The sequence below is a fragment of the Cricetulus griseus genome, chromosome 7, assembly GCF_003668045.3.
Source record: "Cricetulus griseus strain 17A/GY chromosome 7, alternate assembly CriGri-PICRH-1.0, whole genome shotgun sequence".
NCBI lineage: Eukaryota > Metazoa > Chordata > Mammalia > Rodentia > Cricetidae > Cricetulus > Cricetulus griseus.
This window is the reverse complement of record NC_048600.1, coordinates 114,055,332-114,079,128: the sequence shown is the minus strand read 5'-3', so window position 1 is coordinate 114,079,128 and position 23,797 is coordinate 114,055,332. Positions and strand designations below refer to the sequence as shown.

The following is a 23,797-nucleotide window of genomic DNA, read 5'->3' as shown; positions in this document are numbered from 1 at the left end:
TATAACAATCACAACAAGGACTTTATCAACTGAGCATCTCTCAGCTCCTATTTTTCAGTTAGTTTTTAGGGTTTTGTCTGTTGTTTTTGCTTCTTTTGGACAGGGTTTCACTACATAGCCTGAGCTAGCCTCATACTCTTACTACCTCAGTCCCAGTGCTGGGATTATAGGTGTGTACTTTAGTTATCTCCACCTTAAGCCTCTCATTTCAAGATCAGTTAAAAACTTCAAAAATGAGGCAGGGAGATTAAAATGCCCAAGTCCTGCTAGAGTGTGGCAAGAACATACCTCAAATGAAAAAACAAAAACAAAAAGGTAACCAAGGGCTGGCATATAGCTCAAGAAGCAGAGCATAATGCCTAGCATACACACGTCCTTCGGTTCAATTATTGGCACTCATAACAAACAGGCACCAATCTTGGGGAAAGCCACATGTAGGAAGGAGGCACACTTACTGGATCAATGCCAAATGGGTACGGTCCACCAAAAACTCCAGGGATAGCCGGGTTCAACTGGAGAACAGAGCTCCCCAGAAGTGTCTCTTCCCTGTTGGGTTTAAGAAAGTCACATTTATTTTTGATTAAGAAACGAAAACTACCAGGTTTAAAAACAGAGCACAGAAGAAACTACTACAGCTATTGTGGGCTGGAGGAATGGCTCAGTGAGAGCGTGCTCACCTGGCAAGCAGGACTTAACAGCCCCAGAACCTGCATGAAAATCAGGCAGGTATAGCAGCCCTTAGGGAAGGGGGGGGGAGGTGGGGACAAACAAGCTGGCCTGACTAGCTGGGTGGTAGCTCCTAGCTCAGGAGGAGACCCAAAAATCTGCCGTGGGAGGAGATGAGTTAGGAAGCCAATCAGTGCCAACCATGGGCCTCCACAAACACTCACATGCATCTCCAAACAACTGAAAACACACACACACTGCATTTCCACACCACTAACACATACACAAGCACGCATCTTCACACAACTGAACACACACATACATGCATCTCCATACAACTGAACACACGCACGCACGCACGCACGCACTCGCGCGCGGGCAAAAAGAAAAAAAAGGAGAAATTAGTAGCTAAGAACAAGAGGGAAGCAAACACAGAGGAAAAGTAAGCACTAACACATAACTAAGTAGGGAATTTAGGTAACTTGCTCTTAATTTACAAAAAAATAAATAGAAGTTTACATTCATTCATAGGCTCAGATCCTTGATACTTGCTGAATAAATCATATAGTCCTTCACAGATTAAAGCATAAATGAGAGGAGACAACACGTCCCTCTGAAACAGACATTTTCAAGTTCTTCTAAGGGTGCTAGTATACTATTCGCCCTACAAGTCAGAGCTGAACATACAAAGAATTAGCTTTGATTTTTGGTTTCTGTAACTTACGTCCAGTTCCCTAGAGTGAACATTGGCCGCACACTCCACGATGACCCAAAGATATTCAGAGACTTGGAGAAACAATCATTGTAGATGAGACCAGTGTAGATGGAGAATAGTCCCATCAGGAGAATAATGTATCGACCGCTGAACACAGTGCTGAACATCTGGAGCCAGAGGAAAGGAGCTGTCAGAACAAGTATGGCAGCTTCTGTTGTGACAACACTACTTCTAATATACCAATCATGCACCAGCTCACCACATCCTGGCTCTGAAAGCTTGAACTAAGGATCAGAATATAAGCTAAGAGGGCTCAATGGCAGAACACTTGCCTATCCCTGTGAGGCCCAAGGGTCAACCCTCACAACCACAAATGAAATAAGAAGAATGCTAAGTTAAATTCATTTGCACAGCACATGGCCCCTTCAAATTTCAAACAACTTTATTCCCTTTTTGTAAATTCATGGACTTTTAGACCATTATTTTCATCATGAATGCTTGAGATATTACACAACTCAGTCCAGTCAGGAGTCACTGAAACAGTACCTCATTCTCGTTCTTCTGGGAGAGGATCCGGCTCTCCCTCAACACCATCCACACTGCAAAAAGGGTCATCAAAATGCCGTGGCCAAAATCTCCAAACATCACAGCAAACAGAAAAGGGAAAGTGATGATGGTGTATGGAGCTGGAGATAAACCGGAGAGAAAACCATGAGCTACATAAAAATGCACGAGCCCCCACATGCCTCATTCTTGTCTGGACTCAGGTCAACATGGGTGGCTTATTCCTCCATGCTGGACGAATGGACTCCCTCAGGGAATTCTGTCACAGTGGTATCCACACCCTCACAGGGCAGCTGACGAGCTGCGTGCTACAGCTAAGACTCCATACTATGAAGATGACAGGAAACAGGGGGCCCTGACAACACTAGCTTATTGTTCTGCTCCCTTCCTCCAGCCTCAGGACTCTACTCTGGGAGAGGCCAGCTGCTGCCTCTCTGTGCAGCAACCCTTTCTGAGCTGACAAGCCCTCAGGCAATGGGGGAAGCCTGGAACCAGAGCAAAGCAGGTCCAATAATGATGCTCAGCCTCTCCAATTAATAATTAACTGAACATGAGAGAGACCTGACTTCTACTGAAAATAGTTGCTATTCCTCTACTTTTTGTCTGGCCTGAGGCCAGGGAAACCAAGAAGTCATTCTAGAATATAAGATACTAAAAAAATATTTTTGTTTGTTTGTTTGTTTAAACAGTCCCTCCAAAACCAAGTGGTATTTTTTATTTTTTATTTTTTTTTTTTGAGACAGGTGTTACTATGTAGCCCTGTCTAGTCTAGAATTCACTATGTAGACCAGGAAGGACTTGAACTCAGAGATTCATCTGCCTGTACCTTACAAGTGATGGGATTAAAGGCGAGCACCACCAAGACCAGTGAACATTTTTTTGTTTTGCCATTTTGAGAGGCCAGGTATTTTGTAGTTTTGAGGACATACACAAAAATCCAATAAGAAGCTCTAAGTGGGGGCTGGAGAGATGTCTCAGCGGTTAAGAGCACTGACTGCTCTTCCAGAGGTACTGAGTTCCATTCCCAGCAACCACATGGTGGCTCACAACCATCTTGAATGAGATCTGGTGCCTTCTGCTGGCATGCAGGCAGAAGACTATACATAATAAATAAACAAATAATAAATAAAATCTTAAAAAAAAAAAAGAAGCTCTTAGTGAAACATGATCCAGTGATGATCTGCTTATGTCTAATGGGTATGCTTTGCACACTGGCGGAGATCTGAACATCACTAAAACAGTTGTCCAACAAGATTATTAGTAAGACAGTGATAGCACACAACTTTAATACCAGCACACAGGAGGCAGAGGCAGGCAGAGCTCTGTGAGTTCAAAACCAGCCTGGTCTCCAGAGGGCGTTTCAGGACAGCCAGGGCTACACAGAGAAACCAGGTCTTAAAAATCAAAAACAGGACTGGAGAGATGCCTCAGAGGTTAAGAACACCGGCTGCTATTCCAGAGGTCCTGAGTTCAATTCCCAGCAACCACATGGTGGCTCACAACCATCCGTTATGAGACCTGGTGTCCTCTTCTGGTGTGCAGATAGACATGGAAGCAGAATGTTGTATACATAATAAATAAATAAAATCTTTAAAAAAAAATCAAAAACAAAAAGAGAGAGAAAGAAAGGAGGGAGGGAGGGAATGAAGGAAAGAAGGAAGGAAGGAAGGAAGGAAGGAAGGAAGGAAGGAGGAAAAAGCCTGAAATATTAGCCAAGTGTGGTGGCGCACAACCTTTAATCCTAGTATTAGGAAGCAGCCGCAGGCAGGTCTCTCTGAGTTGGAAGCCAACCTGATCTACAAAGCAAGTTCCCAGCCACCCAGAGATATATGATGAGACCTTGTCTCAAAACAAAACAACAAACAACAAGGAATTTAAAATATTAAAAGAATCATACAAAGTAGTAGGCATGTCCATCCTTTTGACACTTTGACACAATGCTGCCATTTACAAAGTTTGTATTAGAGAACTACACAATTAAAAATTGTCAAATATCCCCCAAAACTGGGCTCTATTCATAGCTATTGCACATGAAGCCTGTAGGCTGAGTGTTAGTTTTTGGGTTTTTTTGTTTTTGTTTTTGTTTTTTCGAGACACGGTTTCTCTGTGTAGCTTTGGAGCCTATTCTGGCAGTCGCTCTGGAGACCAGGCTGGCCTTGAACTCACAGAGATCTGCCTGCCTCTGCCTCCCGAGTGCTGGGATTAGGGTATGCGTCACCAACGCCCGGCTAGGCTGAATGTTAGTATCCAGGTATCTGTACTGGCCCTGCCCTTGGGGTTCTGACAGGATACGCCCTCTGCTGCAGCCACTAAGAGCACCACCTGTGCACATTAACTACATTCCCTTTGAAAAGGGCCCGGCCCACCTCCCATTCTCCTCTCTGTTCCCCTCTCTCCCCCTCTTTCCATTCTTGTCTCTCCTGTTGCTCCTGTCTCCGGTGGCCAGGTTTCCCCCATTCCCTTTCCCCTTTTTATGATCCCTTTTCCTTATTAAAAACAAAACAAAACAAAAACAAACAAACAAACAAAAAACCCCAAAAACAAAAAAACAACCCTCTGCTTGAACCCTGTCAAATGGTGTCTTTTCTCTATCTCACTGCTTTGCTTAAATTACAATCCTGAGGACACCTGCTAGGGAGAAACAATCTTTTACCTGGGTTTATCTCTCGGTAAGTCCCAATCCCATAAGCATCTACTATGTTCTGGAAGCCGTGTGTGAACTTGTTGGTTTTGTTGTACGTTGGGGGAGTCTGATTTGTCTGCATCCTGTTCAGAATGGAAGGAACCGTAGAACCACTGTGTTCCTAGGAAACATCAGCAATGTGTCAAAATGAGGTGTCTTCATGGCTATGCAGATGCACACATGCATCACACTCGAAACTGCACACCTAAAACTTGTATCTTATATAGTTACATTTCAATCAAACTAACAAAAATCAAGATTATTTTACATCTTTCTCAGTATTTGGAAAAACTGGGACTAGATCTAAAATTGAAACCAGAGGATTTCAATTAAGTCATAGTAGAGTACTTGCCTGTGATCCCTGGTGCTCCAGGAGGTAGAGGCAAGAGGACTGGGAGTCAGGCCAGCCTGAGCTACATAGTGAGAAACGGTTTCAATAATTGGAAATTGGAAAACAAACAAACAAACAAACAGACTGGATATCTGCAGGCAAAATAAATACATAAAAAGTCCGCTTTAATTAAGTCTTAAGAAGTATATCATTATGGCGAAAAAAGTTTAAGCCAGGCAGTGGCCCACTCAGCAGACTGAGGAGGCAGGATCACTTAATTCAAGAATTCAAGACCAGAGAAGACAAAACATGCTGTTTGCATCTATTAGCCACCAACTCCTCATCCCCTGAGTCCTGAGGTTCAGCTAAAATACTCATGAAGTGACTGGCCAGACACCAGCTCTGCCTCTGCCCACCCAGTGACGCCACAGGGCTCCGAGGGACTCCTTTTTCTGTCTTTAGGGCCTCCTCTGAGGTCTCAGTGCCGCCATTCTCGCTAGCGCTCTGACTTCTTTAGTTTAGCCCCAGTGTCTGCTTGATATTTTCTCACAGATTTCTGTTCATAGCCTCAGTGTGACTGCAGCTCAAACTGCTGTCCTTCCCCTTAAGACGCTTCTCCTCCTGGGTTCTGACTTCCAGGAACATTAATCCCCAGGTGCCTTAGAAACTTTAAATTCTTGTCCCTGTGCTTTGCTAAAAATGAGGCCATGCACTCATTTCCCCTCCAGCATGTCTCAGGAATCCACCATGTTTCCTCAAGTCCCGCCCGCAGCCCTCATCAATGACAACTCTGTGTTCACAGCAGCCTCATGACCGGCCACCCACTCTCAGGGTTTCTCTGCTCTTCATGGTCTGCTGATTGTGTTTTCAAATCTGCTTTAGCCACAGCTACATAACCCGCTGCCTCTCTAGCCTTCCAGAGTAACATTTAAATCCCGTAACATCTGAAAAATCATTTATAACCGGGCTTCAAAAGATGACTTATGACCAGGGACTTGAATGGGTACAATGGTTAAGCAAGCAAAAAACCACATGGACAGGGCTAGAGAAGCAGCGGAACTGGGAGACTGCTTGCCTTGCATGCATGAAACCCTGGTATTTTTGTTTGTATGTTTTGTTTTTGAGACAGGATTTCTTCTGTGCAGCCCTTGCTGTCTTGGAACTCTAGACCGAGCTGGCCTTGAACTTAGAGATCTGCCTGCCTCTGCCACTTGGGTGCTGAGATTAAAAATGTATGCCACTGCTCCTCAAAGCAGTGAAGCCCTGGTTTAATCTCCAGCTCTGCATAAACCAAGATATATTGGCATGTCCTTGTAATTCCAGCACTTGGGAAGTAACAGCAAGGGAATCTAGAGTTCAAGGTCTTCCTTGGCTATATAGTAAGTTTGAGGCCAGCCTGGGCTACATGAGATCTTGTCTCAACAAACAAGTCACCTTTTCATAGTTGGCTTATTTGTTTGCAGCTCTGGGGACTGAACCCGGGTTTCACATATGACAAGCAAAAGCTCTTCTGTTGAGTTACACCCCTTGTTCCACCAAACTCCACTTTTTCTTAAAGCTTTTTCTGGTCACATTAGTTAGAAAAGCTCCACCCCACCCCCACACGCGTCTCCACTCAGCCCAGACTGTCTCGTTGGTCTGCCTGTCTTAACTGTAAGGTACTTCAGGCATAGCTTGCATACCTCTGTGTGTGTGTGTGTGTGTGTGTGTGTGTACTCTCAGGGTATAAGCACACAGTAAGAACTCTGAAAGCAAAAATGTCATAAATATGAAGTTGGTTAAAGGAGGCTCTCCTCCTGCCCACTACATTCATTCTAGCTGGAGACTCACCGTGCCTCTTCTAAGTGCAAACTGGATGGAGTCAAGGTCAGTGACAGGGCACCACACTTCTGCAATCAGGCACTTCTGGGTCACGTCTATGTTGCACAGGTTCAGGGTATGGTAGATCGCCTTCATCTTCCGCACCTTGATGAACCAGACCCGAATGTTCTTAGCAGCTGCCTGCAGAACCCTCTGGCGGTGGTCCTCTGTTTGATTCAGAACCTTTTGGGAGAAGAGGAAATAGGGGAGGGATCTTTCTTGTTTGTTTGTTTTGTTTGTTTTTTGAGACAGGGTTTCTCTGTGTAGCTTTGGAGCCTATCCTGGCACTCGCTCTGGAGACCAGGCTGGCCTCGAACTTACAGAGATCCACCTGCTTCTGACTCCCGAGTGCTGGGATCAAAGGCGTGTGCCACCAACGCCCGGCAGGGGAGGGATCTTTCTAACACAAGTCTTCCATCATAGAATAGGATGGTAAAGTGGTATAACTTGCTTTCTAATCTTCTTTCTTTTTTTAAATTTATTTTGAGACAGGGTTTCTCTGTGTAGCCCTGGCTGTCCTGGAACTCAGTCTGTAGACCAGGCTGGCCTTAAACTCACAGAAATCCACCTGCCTCTGCTTCCCGAGTGCTGGGATTAAAGGTGTGCTCAGTTATGGCATTGCTTTCTAAAAAGGGTTTCCAGGGAACAGTCATATTCTTCCCCTAGCAAGATGTATTATTTGGGGGCTTGTGGGTTTAGGGTGGTGGGGGTTGGTCAAATTACAAGAAACATGAGTTCTTACAGCGCTAGGAACTAGGGTTGGAACTCAGAGCCTTGTTCATGCTATCCAAGCATGCTACCACTGAATTATGTCTCTATAGCTCAAGAAATTTGAGTTCTGGAGTAGTAGAGAAATCTGCCTAGCATGCATGAGGTCCCAGGTTCTATTCCTAGCAGCACCCCCCCCCACACACACACACAAAAGGAAGGACAATGAGCATCTCAGAGGAGGCAGCAACAGTTCAAACTGGTGGGTCATCTCCAGGGGGGGCTGGAAGGAACATGGGAAAGGGAATGAAATGGGAGCCATCCCATATGTCTGCTATATATATCACTGCTCCAAAGAAAAGCCTCGGGGTGAGGTGAGCAAACAACTACTACACTCTTTCTTTCAAAAAGTAACACGATTCCCTTCCAAATACCCACACATCACGATTCTTCCTTTAGAACCCTGTTAGGGCCATAGTGTGCATGACTTTTGCACTATAAATTGATAAAAATCTAACGGTCTCCTACTGCGTTCAAGAGTCAACTGTGGGTTCATTGACTAGCCCATGTGGTTAAGATCAAAGGTAACCAGAAGCTATGTCAGGCTGTTAAAAGTGGGAGGGCAGAATGGACTCCACATGTACTTCTGGATTGTCTGAGTTTTCTTTTTCTTAACTCAGCACAGGTAAGAAAAATGTATTATTGGAAAAAACATCTCAGGTTCATGAAGCAGGGGAATGGGCTGCTCTGAGGCAACAAGGATTCCAGACACAGAGCATCCCTTTCTTGTTGGAGGGGGGACTAATGCTATTTTTAAGAATCCTACCCTGAGACTTTTGCCAGTTCCCACTATCCACACACAGTTATTTTTTTAGTATCCTCAACTGCTGCAAGTTCCTTAACAGACTGTGGAGGACTCAAGGGAGCAGAGTGGCTCACTGCTGTCATAGTTCACAAAGTCAAATTCCCACGGTCCCCCATGTACCATCTGGAGATCATCGATCCTGGTATTGACTCCGGAAGCCATTTCTTTTCTCTCCTGTGGAGTCTCAGGACAGGGATAGAGGGAGGCTCGGAACCTGGAAGGGATAGGAACAGCCTTAGGAACACTGAAGTTTCTGAGTATGTTCTATTTACATCACCTTAGAAAGTAATCCTAACTTACCAGTAGTAAGTCAGTAGGATCAAAACACAACTAGATCAGGCTGTTTTTCCAATCAACACTAATAACTTATGTGAAGCAGCCTACAGTGAACCTACACTGAACAGTCTTGACAGTCTCTCTAGCTATGAAATTGTTTTGAGATTTAAAATAATAATAATAATAAGGGGCTGGAGAGATTGCTTGGCAGTTATGAGCACTTGCTTCTCTTTCACAGGACCCCATTCAGTTGAAGTACCTGTGTGTCACAACTGCCTGTAATTGCAGTTCTATGGGATCTGACACTCTTTTCTGGCTTCCAAGGGCACCAGGCATATACACACATACAGGCAAAATACTCATTAACATAAAATAAATCTTTACCAAAGGATTTTGAAAAAAATAATTAAAAAGCAATTTTTAACATGTTGTTAGAGAAATATGGCACAGCAAAATTTCTATCCATAACACAGAATTCCATAAAGTTTACATAGTGCCCATGGCACTCTGCTGGCATGTAAACCGCTGTCCCTGAATAAAGGAACTGTGAGTTTAGTTGTTTTTGGGGGGTGAGGGTATGAGTATATATGTGTGGTGTGCGTGTCCTAGAGACCCAAGGTTGACACCAGGAGTCTTCCTAGATTGCTCTCCACCTCAGTCCTTCAGGTAGGGTCTCTCTTGATTCCAGAGTACACCCATGCAGGGAGTCTCATTAGCCACAGTGCTCCAGGGATCCTGTCTCAGAATCCCCAATGCTGGGATTACAGGTGGCTGCCATGCAACCTGGCTCTTATGTGGATTCTGGGGATCCAAACTCCAGCCCTTATGTTTGTGCAATAAGTACTTTATCCTCTGAGCTATCGCCCAGTCTCCAAGCTGTGGTTCTGATGAAAAACAAGAAAAGCCCGAGCTACTTCTGATGGTTGAAAATATTCCCAACATCAGTGAGCAGCGCACTCATTGTGTAAAGCAGAACAAGGATCTGTGTGTCACTTTTCTGAGCCGTAAGTAGGCAGCACAGCTGTATCTCTCGGCTAGAGGCAGGCATCTCTTACCCTTCACAGATTTTCTTGACCCTGTTTTTCAGCTGATCACCTTGGAAAAAAATGATGAATACAGACTTGTGCACGTAGTCACCCTAGGCCCCAGAAGAAAAAACCAAAAGTTCAGAACTCAGTATGGATGAGCACTTCCTTTGAGACAGTCTTATACTGCAACTCAGGCTAGCCTGGCATTCACTGTGTGACCTACACTGGCCTCAAACTCATGGCAGTCCTAACCCAGGCTCCTGAGTGCTGGGCTTACAGGTCTAGTTGGAGAGTTGTAGAACATCAGAATGATTCCTTTAAGGACATGGCCTCTGCACTCTATCCTTACTGCAGCCCCTAAGCTTCATTGTGAGAATATCTGCCCTATAACCCCAGATCCACAAACATCTTCCTGTTTTCAGACACAACGGGAAGCCTGATCCAGTGGGGGCTGCTCAGCCCAGTGGAGTTTGTTTCTCCAGTTCTTCTCGGACTCTTGTATTTCCAGGACGACAAAAGTACAGAGGAGAGGGGACAGTAGGAAGCCTGTCTGTTCCTGGTCTTAGAGAGAACCAGATAAAGAGTTGGCTGGATACAAGGAACTAAGTCACAGGCAAGAACAGCATTGTTGGTTGAATCTCGAGATCCCACTAACTCAGACTTCATGCAACAAGGCAGGCAGACAACAACAAGGAAAAAAAAATCAGAAAAAATATGCGTATGAGCTATTAACTAAGATTCTTCAGGCTGCTCATAATGCCTCACATACAGTGTGTGTACTGCTTTTAAAAAGAAAACAACTTTGGAAGCTACCTCAAGATAGATTCAAGACACTCCCTAACTCTCCTGGCTAAACTGGAGCCTGTTCTTGGTGCAGCTGCTCTGCTAGAGATATCATGTCCCGCTTTCCTGCATTTGTTGATAATGTAATCTTTCTGCTGTGGAGAGGAAGCTTGACTGAACACCACTTAGATTACAATGTATCTACAACCCAAGGCAGCCTGAAAAACTATACCCCAGGGTTCAAGTATTCACACTGTCACCATGTTCCTACTCAGACAGGGGGTGAAAACCACAGAGTGCTACCCAGGAAAGCCGAGAGATTCCCAAGTTAAATTCTTCTTGGAACAAAAAATAATACCTTAAGACATTTATAAGGTAGGCTAACTTCGGGCTTCTAAATAATGCTAAGGTAAGAGCGACATGCTGTCTCAGTGACACATCTGACCTTTGCTGAGATACCTGCGATCAGGACCCCATGTCATGCAGGTGTTGCTATGAACTGTGTCTCCTTGTGTCAAATGCCAAAACATTCCAAAGAGCAGGGTGGACAAGGTCACCCTCACCTTTCGTGTATACATGCTTGGATTAAGTCTCTAATCTTCCCAATAAACAGGTAGATAATAAAATCTTGGCAAGTGAAGTTTACATCAGCTCATAAAGATTAAGATTTAGGAAATCTATTTTTTTGTTTTGTTTTGTTTTTTTGTTTCTCTGTGTAGCTCTGAAGCCTATCCTGGCACTTGCTCTGTAGACCAGGCTGGCCTTGAACTCACAGAAATCCACCTGCCTCTGCCTCCCGAGTGCTGGGATCAAAGGCCCAGCTTGAAATCTATCTTTTTTTATATATGACATTACCACATTTGGAATGAGGTATCTTGCTTTTATGTTAGTTTCCATAAAAGGCTAATTTTCTTTCAGCCCAGATTAGTAACAAGAAACCTATAAAGCTAAAATTTAGAATAATTGTAGAAAATGTGCAAAAAAAGAAAAAAGAAAAAACCTATATGGGTAAAGTTTAAAAATATGTGTATATCATGTCTGCATGGAGGGAGCTAAGTTAAAGAAAGGGGAGTGAGCCTTCAAGGCTCTCATCAAACAAGGGCTCCTCTGATGGCACCAGGCTGTGCTACTGGTCCGGGCTCACTTTACAAGACCTACTCCCCAAGACACAATTTCCTTGTCTTACAGTCACAGGATCCTCCAGCGGGTTCTCGATTTCAGCCTGTCTCAGGAACACATTCCCTCGGCACACTCGCCAAAGCATTCGCTCAAAGGTAGGGATCCGCTCCCGGTTAATCACACCAGCCACGAAGCTGTGGGGAAAAGGGTTGGGTTGGGACAAAGCAGGAGAGAGAGGGAAAGGGGAAAGATCATACACTGCACATGAGACAGCCTGCTGTGGTGTGAAGAGGGCTGGCTGCCACTCTATAACTCCTGATCTCATTTCTAGACCCAACAGAGGGCTGAGAAACGATCCAGGAACTGAATCCAGACAAATCCAGGAACAGCTAGCTCTCAGTGGCTCAGAACAAAGTGGCTCCTGTCAGCAAATGAGTCCCAAGACTCATGAGTCCCCCCACCTTCCACCCAAGATGAAATACAGGGCCTTGACATGTCAGGCAAGGGTTCTACCAAAATAATCTATATCTCCAGCCCATAGTTTAGACAGGATCTCAGTATATGGCCCAGGCTGGCCTCGAATGTATGATTTTCCTGCTTTTGCCTCCTGAGGAGTGGGATCACATACATGCATCGCTATGTATGGCACCACTCACTGCTCTTACGAATAGCAAAGAAGAACACAAACCCACCAAGGGTGAAGTTCCACCTACCCGAGTCTTAAAGGCGTGCCTCTTCCCATCTCATTTGGCTCCAAGAGTGATGACGATTCTTCCAACAGGTCTGGATCCGCCATCTGCTGATGATGCAATTCAGCCTGAATTCACAAATCAATTAATATCTAATGAAAATAGTTAGTGGCATGCAGGGAACGAGGAACCAGGAGATGGGTTCAGAAAATAAAGATGAAGAGAAGAAATAAAAAGAGGAAAAACAAAACAAAAAACCAAATAAACCCAAAACACTGAAAGATAGAGCATACCCACAAAAAAGGAGAGAGAATAATAAAGAGGGAAACAAAGGAATACACACAGGCTAAAGAAAGCAAAACTTCCCCAGAAGAGCATCTGGGGAAATGGTTTTAGAAATAAGGAACAGAAGAAAAACATGAAATGATGGATACATGTATAAATCTGTTACTTGGTGGAAGTCATTTTTCTTCTTTAATGCTTTCCTAAATAAACCTGGGCAGAAAGCTGACAAGTTCTCCTTTTTGAGAGAAAAACAAACAATAAACAACAAAAAAAAAAACAACCCCAAACAGCTCTGCAGATATTGTCACTACTTCATTTCTAGACAGCCACCAAGAACACTTTTGTGCAAGCATGCAGGCGGTGGGACACTATTTCAAGTAAGGGACCTGGAGCTAGAAAGGGCACCTCCAGCCTTTGGTAAATACCTAACAGGAGTACTGCTAGCATGGCCACACATAAAACACCCCAAAGCATAGGATTTAATGGTGGCACAAGCCTTTAATCCCAGCACTTGGGAGGCAGAGGCAGGTGGATCTCTGTGAGTTTGAGGCCAGCCTAGTCTACAGAGCTAGTTCCAGGTCAGCCTCCAAAGCCACAGAGAAACCCTGTCTCGAAAAACCAAAAAAAAAAAAAAAAAAAAAAAAAAAAAGGAAGTGCAGAAGCTGGACAGGCCTGGGCCTCTGTTGCATTCATAAAGACAAGAAAAAGTGAAAACATCCAAAGATTGTATTTTCTGACTAGAAATCTTGGAATACTGAAAAGTTCGTGTATACTTTATGGCAGAGAATAAGAATTAAGTAAAAAACAGGCCACAGCTAAACAATCTAAAGCTCCTGGCCTTGCTTAATGATTTAAAATGACTTCCACTAGGACAGCTTATACAATGAAATGAAGGCACAGGATGTCCCCCACAGAGGTCTACTATTTCCTCACCTCTCTCTCTCTAACACCTGGTCTCATCAGAATGGAGAAGCTGCCCTAAAAGGTGAACTCCGATTAGCCTAATCTACCCAGCTGTCATCCACACAATACGTGTTTGACCAAAGACTAGAAGCCAGAACAACAGTCTTCCCGTTCAAAAGCAAAACAAAACACCAAGAGAAATTCCCTTTCGTTTTCATTCCAAATTTCAATTTCACATTAATCCTGTCAGTTAAACTATGAAGAGGAACAAAGGCACATGTTTATATGGTAAACAGTGTAAACCAGGTAACTCTAATGGGCAAAAAACAAAGTGAAAGTAATTGTTTTGGGAAGTTATGGTCAGGGCTGGTTGTTTTTGTTTCTGTTTTTGTTTTTAAAGCACACAGGGCAGAGGAATATTGTCATGTGATTAGAAATGTTTAAGATGAGATAATGGGAACACTGGTGACTACTTGCTGTCACATGAGTGGAAAAGGATTCTTTTATTCAACCTAGAAACAAATCAGCCAGCTGAAAGCAATCTGAATATTCAAATTACTACATTCCAATGGTTATTGGGGTGCACATGGGTAAAATGAATAAAATTGATTGTTCCCCACAGACTCTACTACTATTTTATGGGTTCTCAGAACCTGGCTCTTACTTAAGCCATAAAACACTTGAGTCAGTGTGGGCATCTGTGCTCTTTTGTTTTCTTGGTTTTTCGAGTCAGGGTTTCTCTGTGTAACAATCCTGGCTGTCCTGGAACTCGCTTTGCAGACCAGGCTGGCCTCGAACTCACTGAGATCTGCCTGTCTCTGCCTCCCAAGAGCTGGGATTAAAGGCGTGCATCACCAACACCCTGCAAGCATGTGTGCACTTAAAGGGGACAGCTGACAGGAATGGCAGACTGTACTTAGAATGGCCTGCTCAAAAGATGATATCTGGGGCTGAGATTTAAAGAAAACAGCAGAGTTAAAATTAAACAGAAAGATCAAATTCTAAATACTAATTTCACCATTTCATAGATAGAAAAAGTCTATTTCACCACTTCAAGTCTTAGATAGGAAAGTTAAAAAATTATAAATGGAATCGTGCCTGATGGGAAACTACAGTGACCAGAACTAAGGAACTTTACATAAAAGAGAAAAGATCTAAAACCAAAACCTAATCATAGAGACTATGGTTCTCTCTCTCTCTCTCCTTAAGATTTATTTTATGTGCATTGGTGTTTTGCCTGTATGTATGTCTGTGTGAGGGTGCCAGATCCCCTGGAACTGGAGTTACATGCAATTATCAGCTATCATGTGGGTGCTGGGAATTGAACCCAGGTCCTCTAGAAGAACAACCAGTACTCTTAACTACTGAGCCATCTCTTCAGCCCAACACCACAAACTTCTCTAGTAACAACAAATACTGCCAAGTTCTCTAAATCACCTGTTAATTTCCTCTGAGTTGCCCCCTTTCCCCATTGATAACACTGAAAACCATACCTTACAAAGAGCAAGTTCCGCTGTCTGCAGCATTTCAATACAAGCAGCACATCCAGTCAGGCTACATCAGCTACTAAGAACCCTTTAACTGTCTAGCTACAGTGAGAGGGAAATGACATGTCACTACCTGAGGAATTAGCCCAGAGGAGATGGCAGATGGAAAAGAAAAAGAAAGGAAGCAGATGGGTGAAAAACGCAGAGGGAAGGGGAGGCGGGGATCTGCATGCCATTAACCATTACTTTCCCAGTCTTCTTTACGCTCTCATATGTTATGATGCTTATGGTAAAAGATGCAGAGAAACCTCTCCAGCTCTTACAGTTCTTCATAAGCAAGAAGACTAGAAAAGGATAATCATTAATAAATCATTTTAAATGCTCTGGGTAAGAAATGGCTACGTTGAATTGACAATCATCTTAAATCATAAGAATATTCAACATATGTTTACTCTTCCCTTTCTACACACCCTGCCAATTATTATCACCAATAAGAAAACAGCACTTTCTGATTTAGCCATTTTTGACTGATTACTATGAGTTATTGATTGAATTCACCAAATTATAAGAAAAGAGCAGAGGTTTGTAGTTGGCAGTGTTTGTGCCAATTTCAAGCACAAAGCGAAATCTCATTATGAGCTGAATTTCCGACATCTAAGGTCCCAGGTTCGCTCACCTTTCTTATATGTGCACCTGCACGCAGTGTGATACTCAGTGAGGCTTTGCCTCTGATCAGGGCAGCGGCATCTGCAATTGCTATTTGACAGCAGGGCAAGGTCTATGGAAAGGGACCCGGCTGAGACTATGGAACAGTGGCAAGATTGGGCCAGGTGCTGACTGCAAGTGGTGAGAAAAAAGCACAGTGGTTCTGGCCAGGGGACTTCTGCACTGCTGTGTCGTGCTTGAAATGAGGGGGGATTGATGAAAAGGGCAGTGGAGAAGCTCTCACAGCCAAGGCTTATGCTCAAAGCTTCTGGGAGATTGGGGCTGGGGTAGCTTTGCATAAGAAAGAACAACCCACCATGGACAGGGCATGAAGGTCATGAAGACTGGAGTCTCTTCAAGGCCTAGCACTTAATGTTTAGACTTAATAATCATAAAACAAAACTAAAAATCCATTTATGTTCTTTCCCTTCTGTCTGTTCTTTCTGCTTTTTGAGAGAGAGTCTTGTGTAGCTCAGTCTGGACTCAAATCCTCTATGAACCTGAGATTTGCCTTGAATTCTTGGTCCTCTTGCCTCCGTCTCTCAAATGCTGGGATTATAGGCATGTACCATTACACCCAACTGCTAATGTGCAATTTTGAATAGTAAATCATCTTTCTAAATGGTTCATCTTATTTTTTACTGGATTCTTTTGGGGGGGAGCAGGGGGAGTTGCACTATATAGCTTAGGTTGGCCTAGAGTTAGCAATCAGGAAAACCTCAAATTCAAGGCCAGCCTGGGCTACATAGTGAGATCCTGTCCCCCATATAAAGGCAGTATAAATGGTACAAGAAGCTACAGATGAATCTAAAAGTAGCTGAGCATTGACCATGAGATCAGGTAGGATACACTAGGTCAGCGTGGATATATTTAGGAAAAGTACAAACCTGTGAGATATCTCCATATCTCCATAATCAGGGGTTTCCTGATGTAACCAATGACATACCCTTCGAAGGCACTGGGTCTTTCACAATCTGCCCCTCATAAAGAGTATGTGTTCTTTACAAAACCAAGGAATTGACAGATAAGAATATAGCGATATACAGGCAGTGAGCATCCTGGAATCCAACACTCAGTGGAATCATAACTCATAGGTGCTTTGCCTGCAGCTGGGATCCTAAGCACTTGTGGAGAGTCCATCTCATTGTTTCACATCTTCTATGGTGATCAGGATCCAAACTCTCAACTTGGGCATAAGCAAATATTCATATGGAATTTCTATTATTTTGTAACCAAATTCCTATTCTTTTTTTTCTTGTTCTTTATTTATTTATTTATTTATTTTTATTATGTATACAACATTCTGCTTCCATGTATATCTGCACACCAGAAGTGGGCAACAGATCTGATAACTGATGGTTTTGAGCCACCATGTGGTTGCTGGGAATTGAACTCAGGACCTCTGGAAGAGCAGTCAGTGTTCTTAACCTCTGAGCCATCTCTCCAGCCCCCAAATTCCTTTTCGTGGGAAGACTAGGTAGTTAAATTCATATGAACTTTTCTCATTTCCTTGTCTCCACAGACTGTCTGATCAAATCCATAGGTATTGAGAAATGTATCACCACTTCCTCAAAAGATTTTTTTTCCCTCAGGATAGTGGTTTTCATAAAACATGCCCATTAATCCAGCTAGCTGGGACCCACCCTAGGGTCCTCAGTGGGGAATGATCATTTCTATTTCTCACAGGTTTCAGAGGAGGTTGTTGATGCTAACTGGAAATCTTGAGAACTATGGAGCACTGGTCTCTTCGTGAGCAATGCAGAGTTAAAGTAAAACTGAGAACATAACAGCTACTCCCCGAGATGGGCTCTTTATATTTAAATATCTTTGTTGTTGCTGTTGTTGTTGTTGTTTTTCCAAGACAGGGTTGCCTTGTGTAGCCCTGGCTGTCCTGGCACTCGCTCTGTAGACCAGGCTGGCCTTGAACTCACAGAGCTCTGCCTGCCTCTGTGGTGTGCCACCACCACCCAGCTATATCAAATCTCTGTCAAGGCTTTTTGTCAAGCAAAGGAAATCAACTTTATGGGTGGAACACAGTAACTAGGGTGATGTCTGAAATGTTTAATATTTTGTTGGGAAAGACACCTGTCAAAAAGAGCACTATCAGTATTTTAGTCTCCCAGAAAAAAACACATGAAGGTTGGATGCTAATGTTCCTTTCCAGGGTTAATTAGGAGGAGGAAATATTCGGCAAATCTGAGCTAACTCCTTCCAGGATGGGTGGGTGGGGGTCTTGGCAAACTGTCATTTGGCAATTCAGTACCTTTATATTTAACCAGGGGAAACTTACTAACATTTTTCCTTATAAGCAATAAGCTTGAGTCTATGGGAAAATTCAAACTAGTATCAAACCAATGCTTCCATAGGACCCAATGAAAACTCAGGAAAATGTGGTGATATATTGTTTGTGACCTAATAAAGCCACTGAAGATCAGAATGCAAAGCATTAGGGAGGTGGAGACAGGAAGGGATACGGCTGGGCAGAGAGAGGAATACAAGGTGGGAGGAGACAGGAGCTCGCACCGTTCAGTCTGAGGATTTGTGGAGACAGGATCTTGCCCACATTGGTCTGAGGATTCCATAGAGGTAAAAGGTCTCTCAAGTGGCTGACTCGTTTACTTCTCTGACCTTCAGACAAGCTTTATTTGTTAGAGTACAAACAAAATATCACCACAGGAAAACAGTGTGACATGAGTTCTAAGTGATGAGAAGAATTCCCAAGGGTTGGTGAACAAAGTAATTTGATGACTAAAGGTCTGGAGATTGAAACCTCACTGTAATTTTGCACACAACTAGACAGATGCTTGCTTCTTCAACTCCATGGATACTGTACTTACCTTATAACACATAACTAGAAGTGTCACAGAGACATTTCAACTAACTATACTTATACATCAACTTTTGGATTCTGTCCCCCACCTTGAGATGAAAGTTTGCAGAAGTTGTGAAAATATATGAAACCATGGCTGGCTGTGTACTACATGGAAAATGGAACACAACCTGACACTCTTTAACTAAAACAGGGTGCAAAAATGGCATTGCTTCCAAACTAGCAAATTAAAATAATTATTGGAATAAAAATATGGCCCACTTGTGCAGGTATACCAGCTGCTCAAGTACTAGAAGAAACAATAGTCTGACCTCATCAAAAAACTGCTGAGTTTTGCGAAGTATAAACTTTAATTCAGTCAGTTCCAGGAAGTTTCTCTTCAGAGCTTCCTGGTTTGTGTTGATTTCCTTCAGCTCATTTTCAATCTTCTCGAAATTGGCCTAGGGTTTAAAAACAAGAAAGCTGTTAATTCAAATTGAGCTCCCTGTGCTTGCTCTAAAGGACATTAACTGAATTTGTACCCCAGAACTATTGCCATGGTAACATTTAGCTACAGCTACCAAGCCAATGCTTTGAATTTTAAGAGCAACTGTAAGCAAGACATTTTGCTTAAATGAGCCTTTATTTGTCTATAGAGTCCACTGTACACTCACTCAGTGAGTTTCTTGAGAGAATTCAGACACTCAAAAATATCAAAAGCTTGGGGCTGGGGAGGTGGCTCAGAGGTTAAGAACACTGACTGCTCTTCCAGAGGTCCTGAGTTCAGTTCCCAGCAACCACACGGTGGCTCACAACCATCCGTTATGAGATCTGGTGCCCTCTTCTGGTATGTAGATGTACATGGAAGCAGAATGTTGTAGAAATAATAAATAAAATCTTTAAAAACAAAAGCTCATTGGTAATTCATTTAGTGTGTAGGGTTATCAGCTAATAAGGGACCAGCAAACCAATAAGCATTCATTTGTTGGCACATTATAACATGCTATCTCTGTGTGATATACTGTTTGACGTTATAAAAGAGGGAATTCACTTCAGCCCCACCTAGAAAAAATTTACAATGAAAGACAGTGCTCACAATGTTGCCAAGAATTCCTCTGTGCCAGCCACTCAGAAAGGCAATACCTGCATTTATGTAGAAAGTTATATGAGAATTGTTTACCTCTAAGTCGATCATGTCCCGGGGGAAGGGCACCTCTGGGTTTTCACCAGTGTCCATAATTGGGATGTTTGCTTTTCTTATCTCTTTCTCAACAAATCCTAAAATGATAGAGTATTCACATGTAGATGGCTAGAATTCTCATTATTTGAGAAAACACACACACACACACACACACACACACACAGAGAGAGAGAGAGAGAGAGAGAGAGAGAGAGAGAGAGATCCAATGCCTGACTAAAAAGAGCTTCATCCCAGGAAGAACTGGCAAACAAAAGCACCTCTTTTCTCTGGACTTCTCTTTCTTACACTTGACACTCTCTAAAGATATCCCAAAGCCCAGGACTGTTTCCTTTCTCTCTTCTGGTCTTTGCTGTTGTTTTGAGGATGACCTTGAACTACCAGTTCTCTCCCAGTTTCCACCTGTGACTACAGGCATGCACTGCTACGTCTGGCTGTCTCTGAGTTTAAAACTGGCTTGCAGCCACTTGACCTCGCCACCCTGTGTGATGAGCTTCCTTCAGGTTTGACAGCTCTCTTTGCAGGTATTGTTGGTCAATCAAAGCTCCAGAAGAATACAGCATTAACAGGTCATTTGACACATAAGATGAGTGGGATAATTCTAAGTCCAAAAGATTCATTTAATTTAGGAACAGTTGGATCATTTTTTTCAAACATCAAAAGCCAAAAATTAAGCATAAAATGTCCCAAAACACCAAAAGAGAAAAGTGTTTTCATGACAACTATCAACTTTTTTTGTGTGTGTTTTGAATAGGAACCAATTTATCTATGGACTTGGAGCCTAACAGAACAACCTAGTTTCAAATGCTGGCTCCATTATGACTGTTTATATTCTTAGGTATATAAGGAAGTCACAGGCTTCTCAGTCCTTACATGAGGGTGACACCTATCTTTTTTTTTTTTTTTTTTTTGAGACAGTGTCTATGCACACCAAGCTGGTGTGGAACTCACAGGAATTGTCTGCCTCTAAGTGCTAGGATTAAAGATGTATGCCACCACTCCTGAAAAGTGTGTCATGGGGAATGAATAGAGGTTTTAATCTCTTATTAGTACCCCAGCCTTCAGTAAAGCCTTAATGAATGTTCCATTTTTCATAAACTGCTCAGATGAAAAGACAGCTCAGCTGATATCTAAATTTGATAGTTTTCTGGGTCATATCTTTTGAGTTGTATAACATGGTTCTGCTGTTAAAAACTCAGGAGAATCTAAAAGCATAGTGACAGATATAGGTAACTAGTACTCCAAAAGCCATGGCAGGAGGATCACTGCCTGGGGTAGCAACAAAGAGTTCCAGGTCAGTCTGGGCTACAAAGTGTCAAAGAGTAAAAGAAAAAAAAAATCTAATAAAAAAAATTAATCACAGTGTTTTCAGCTTGCTCAGCTTGAACAAGATTTCCCCATAAAATCTATTTGAATCCCCAGACTAATAGCTGGGAAACCAGCATGGTACTGATCCAGACCCCAGGAATGTGGGTGTCAGTGAGGAGGCTTGGAAATCTATGGGGCCTCTTGTAGTGGATCAGTACTTATCCCTAGCATAGGAATGGACTTTAGGAGCCCATCCCACATGGAGGGATACTCCCTGAGCCTAGACACAAGGGGGTTGGCCTAGCCCCTATCCCACAGACTGTATGACAGACTCTGAAGACCCCCCTATGGAAGGCCTCACCCTCCCTGGGGAGCAGAAAGGGTATGGGACAGGTAGAGTGTTAGTTGAGGGGGGGGGCACAGGGGAGGAGAGGAGAGAGAGGGACCTGGATTGATATGTAAAATAATTTTCTTTCTAATAAAAAAATGAAAAAAAAAATCTATTTGTATACAAGAAGTTCATCTTAAAGTCATGGATGCAGCCTTTAATCCCAGCACTCAGGAGGCAGAGGCAGGCGGATCTCTGTGAGTTCAAGGCCAGCCTGGTCTCCAGAGCGAGTGCCAGGATAGGCTCCAAAGCTACACAGAGAAACCCTGTCTGGAAAAAAAAAAAAAAAAAAAAAACAACAAACAAACAAAGTCATGGATGTAGATTTTTTTCCCCTTTTCCTTTTTCAGATCTTTTAACAAGTTTATGCTGTGTGTGTGTGTGTGTGTGTGTGTGTGTGTGTGTGTGTGTGTATGTGTGTGAGTACAGGTGTTCATGTGGAGGTCAAAGGACAACTTTCAGGAGCTGGTTCTCGACTCCCACCCTGCTGAGGCAGGGGCTTGTTCCTTGCTTCTGCTGCCCATGAACTCTGGGCTAGCTGGCCTGCAAGCCTCTCCTTCCTACCTCACTGTAGGAATGCTGAGGTTTCAGATGTACACCATCACATCTGGCTGGTTCTCTTTATTTCTTTACTGTTGCTTATTGAATACACTGCAAAGGGACAACAGGCTGGATAAGGAACTAGAACCCTACTGGCAGCCATATCTGGCTTTTTACACGCATCCCGAGGATTGCACCCAGATCTTCAGGCATGCATAGCAAGGGCTTTCACCTGTCGAGCCACCCCCCTGGCCTTTTCTATCATATAATTTTATTCCTTTACTGAGAGGGCTAATGACTCTAATTTAAGACAAGAGATTCACTATAGGAGTATCAGATAAGACCAAATTGTACATACGAAGCTTTCGATCCATTTCTTCACATCTTCTAACTTCATTCACAAATTTCCTCTGAAAAACATTCACATCTGGATTTAACTGAAAAACAAGAACATAATAGCAAACTTCAAACACTGAGTCTACATCTTGTGGAATATTCCTTTGCACTGTTTGAAGATATTATCACTGTGACTGGTTTAAGAAAGAGTTAATGGCCATTAGCTAGGCGGGAAGAGGTTTAGTGGGACTTCTGGGGACAGAGAGCTCTGGGAGGAAGAAAAGTGAGATGCAGAGGAAGCAGGGTGGACGGTACAGAGGAAAGGTAACCAAGCCATGTAAAAGAACACAGATTAAAAGATATGGGTTAATTTAAGTTATAAGACTTAGGCTGGAGAAAGCCTAAGCTAAGGCCAAGCTTTCATAATTAATGATAATTCTCTATGTCCTTTTTTGTGAGTGATGAACCAAAAAGAAAAATCTGTCCACAACAACCTGTTTTATTTATTAATTTACTCATTTGTTTGTTTGGTTTTGGTTTTTCGAGGCGGAGTTTCTCTGTAACAGTCCTGGCTGTCCTGAAACTCGCTCTATAGAACTCACTGAGATCCACCTGCCTCTGCCTCCTGAGTGCTGGGATTAAAGGCGTGCGCCACCACCACCACCAGGCAACATCCAGTTTTATAAGCGAAATATTGCATAAATGGAATCTTAATTTAGTGCCAGTGTATAATGCAACTTGAATCAAAATTGTCTACTGATCCATGTGAAGGGCTTTGTGCCAGCCACACAAGCTAAAGCTAAAAGCCTCCCTCGACGCTGCAGCACAGCTGGGATGGAGACAAATCAGCCAAAGCTGTGGTGCGCTCCCTTCCTTCCCACCCACCTGAAACTTGGGCAGCCATGTGCTCTGTATGGTCTTCCTCTCTTTCTTCCCAAGCAAAGGAGACAGAAGGCAAATGCCTGTTCTTCTGCCCCAGGTTTTCACCTTCTGTTGACAGTCTGATTTTATTAATTCACTAAAGCCATACCATAAGGAGTATCACCTCACACCTGTTACAATGGCTTTCATGAAAAAGAAGGGGCCAGGCTTGGCCATACATGGAGTGATCCCAACTCCATTGAAGCAGGGGGATTAGAAGTTCAAAGACAGTCTGGAGAGCAAAGCAAGTTATAGGCTAGCCTGGGCTACCTCTGAAAAGATGAGAGGTATGAATTGATGAAGATGTCGACAAAAGAGAACTCTTGTGTGTTGTTGAAAGAAATATATAGATTAGTGCAGTTATATGGAAACAGGGTAGTTCCTGGAAAAAAACAAAACCTAAAGTCCTTAGAGGAAAAAAAAAAAAAGAACTACCGCCAGGTGATAGTGGTACATGTCTTTAATTCCATGTCTTTAATCCCAGCACTCAGGAGGCAGGTGGATCTCTGTGAGTTTGAGGCCTGGTCTACAGAGCAAGTACTAGGACAGCCAGGACTTTTTTTTTTTTTTTTAATAAAAAACAAGGGGAAGATTTTTTTTAAAAAAGATTTATTTATTATGTATACAGTG

At 43.0% G+C, this 23,797-nt stretch overlaps 1 protein-coding gene across 5 annotated transcripts in view; it reads right to left on the bottom strand.

Annotated features, from left to right (window-relative positions):
* Atp6v0a1 (ATPase H+ transporting V0 subunit a1) overlaps positions 1–23,797 on the bottom strand; it is a 57,132-nt gene that overhangs the window by 24,924 nt on the left and 8,411 nt on the right. For 4 of the 5 annotated variants that reach the window (XM_035447324.1, XM_027428126.2, XM_035447323.1 and 1 more), the window contains 12 exons: positions 22,269–22,347; positions 19,657–19,754; positions 18,809–18,937; positions 12,312–12,415; positions 11,666–11,792; positions 9,724–9,806; positions 8,513–8,606; positions 6,790–7,002; positions 4,599–4,749; positions 1,928–2,067; positions 1,391–1,548; positions 456–546 (listed from right to left, as the gene is read on the bottom strand). In XM_035447324.1, the coding sequence (XP_035303215.1) occupies positions 456–546; positions 1,391–1,548; positions 1,928–2,067; positions 4,599–4,749; positions 6,790–7,002; positions 8,513–8,606; positions 9,724–9,806; positions 11,666–11,792; positions 12,312–12,415; positions 18,809–18,937; positions 19,657–19,754; positions 22,269–22,347 (1,467 nt within the window). The remainder of the gene's footprint in view (positions 1–455; positions 547–1,390; positions 1,549–1,927; positions 2,068–4,598; positions 4,750–6,789; positions 7,003–8,512; positions 8,607–9,723; positions 9,807–11,665; positions 11,793–12,311; positions 12,416–18,808; positions 18,938–19,656; positions 19,755–22,268; positions 22,348–23,797) is intronic. The other variant, XM_035447322.1, reaches the window with a different exon arrangement.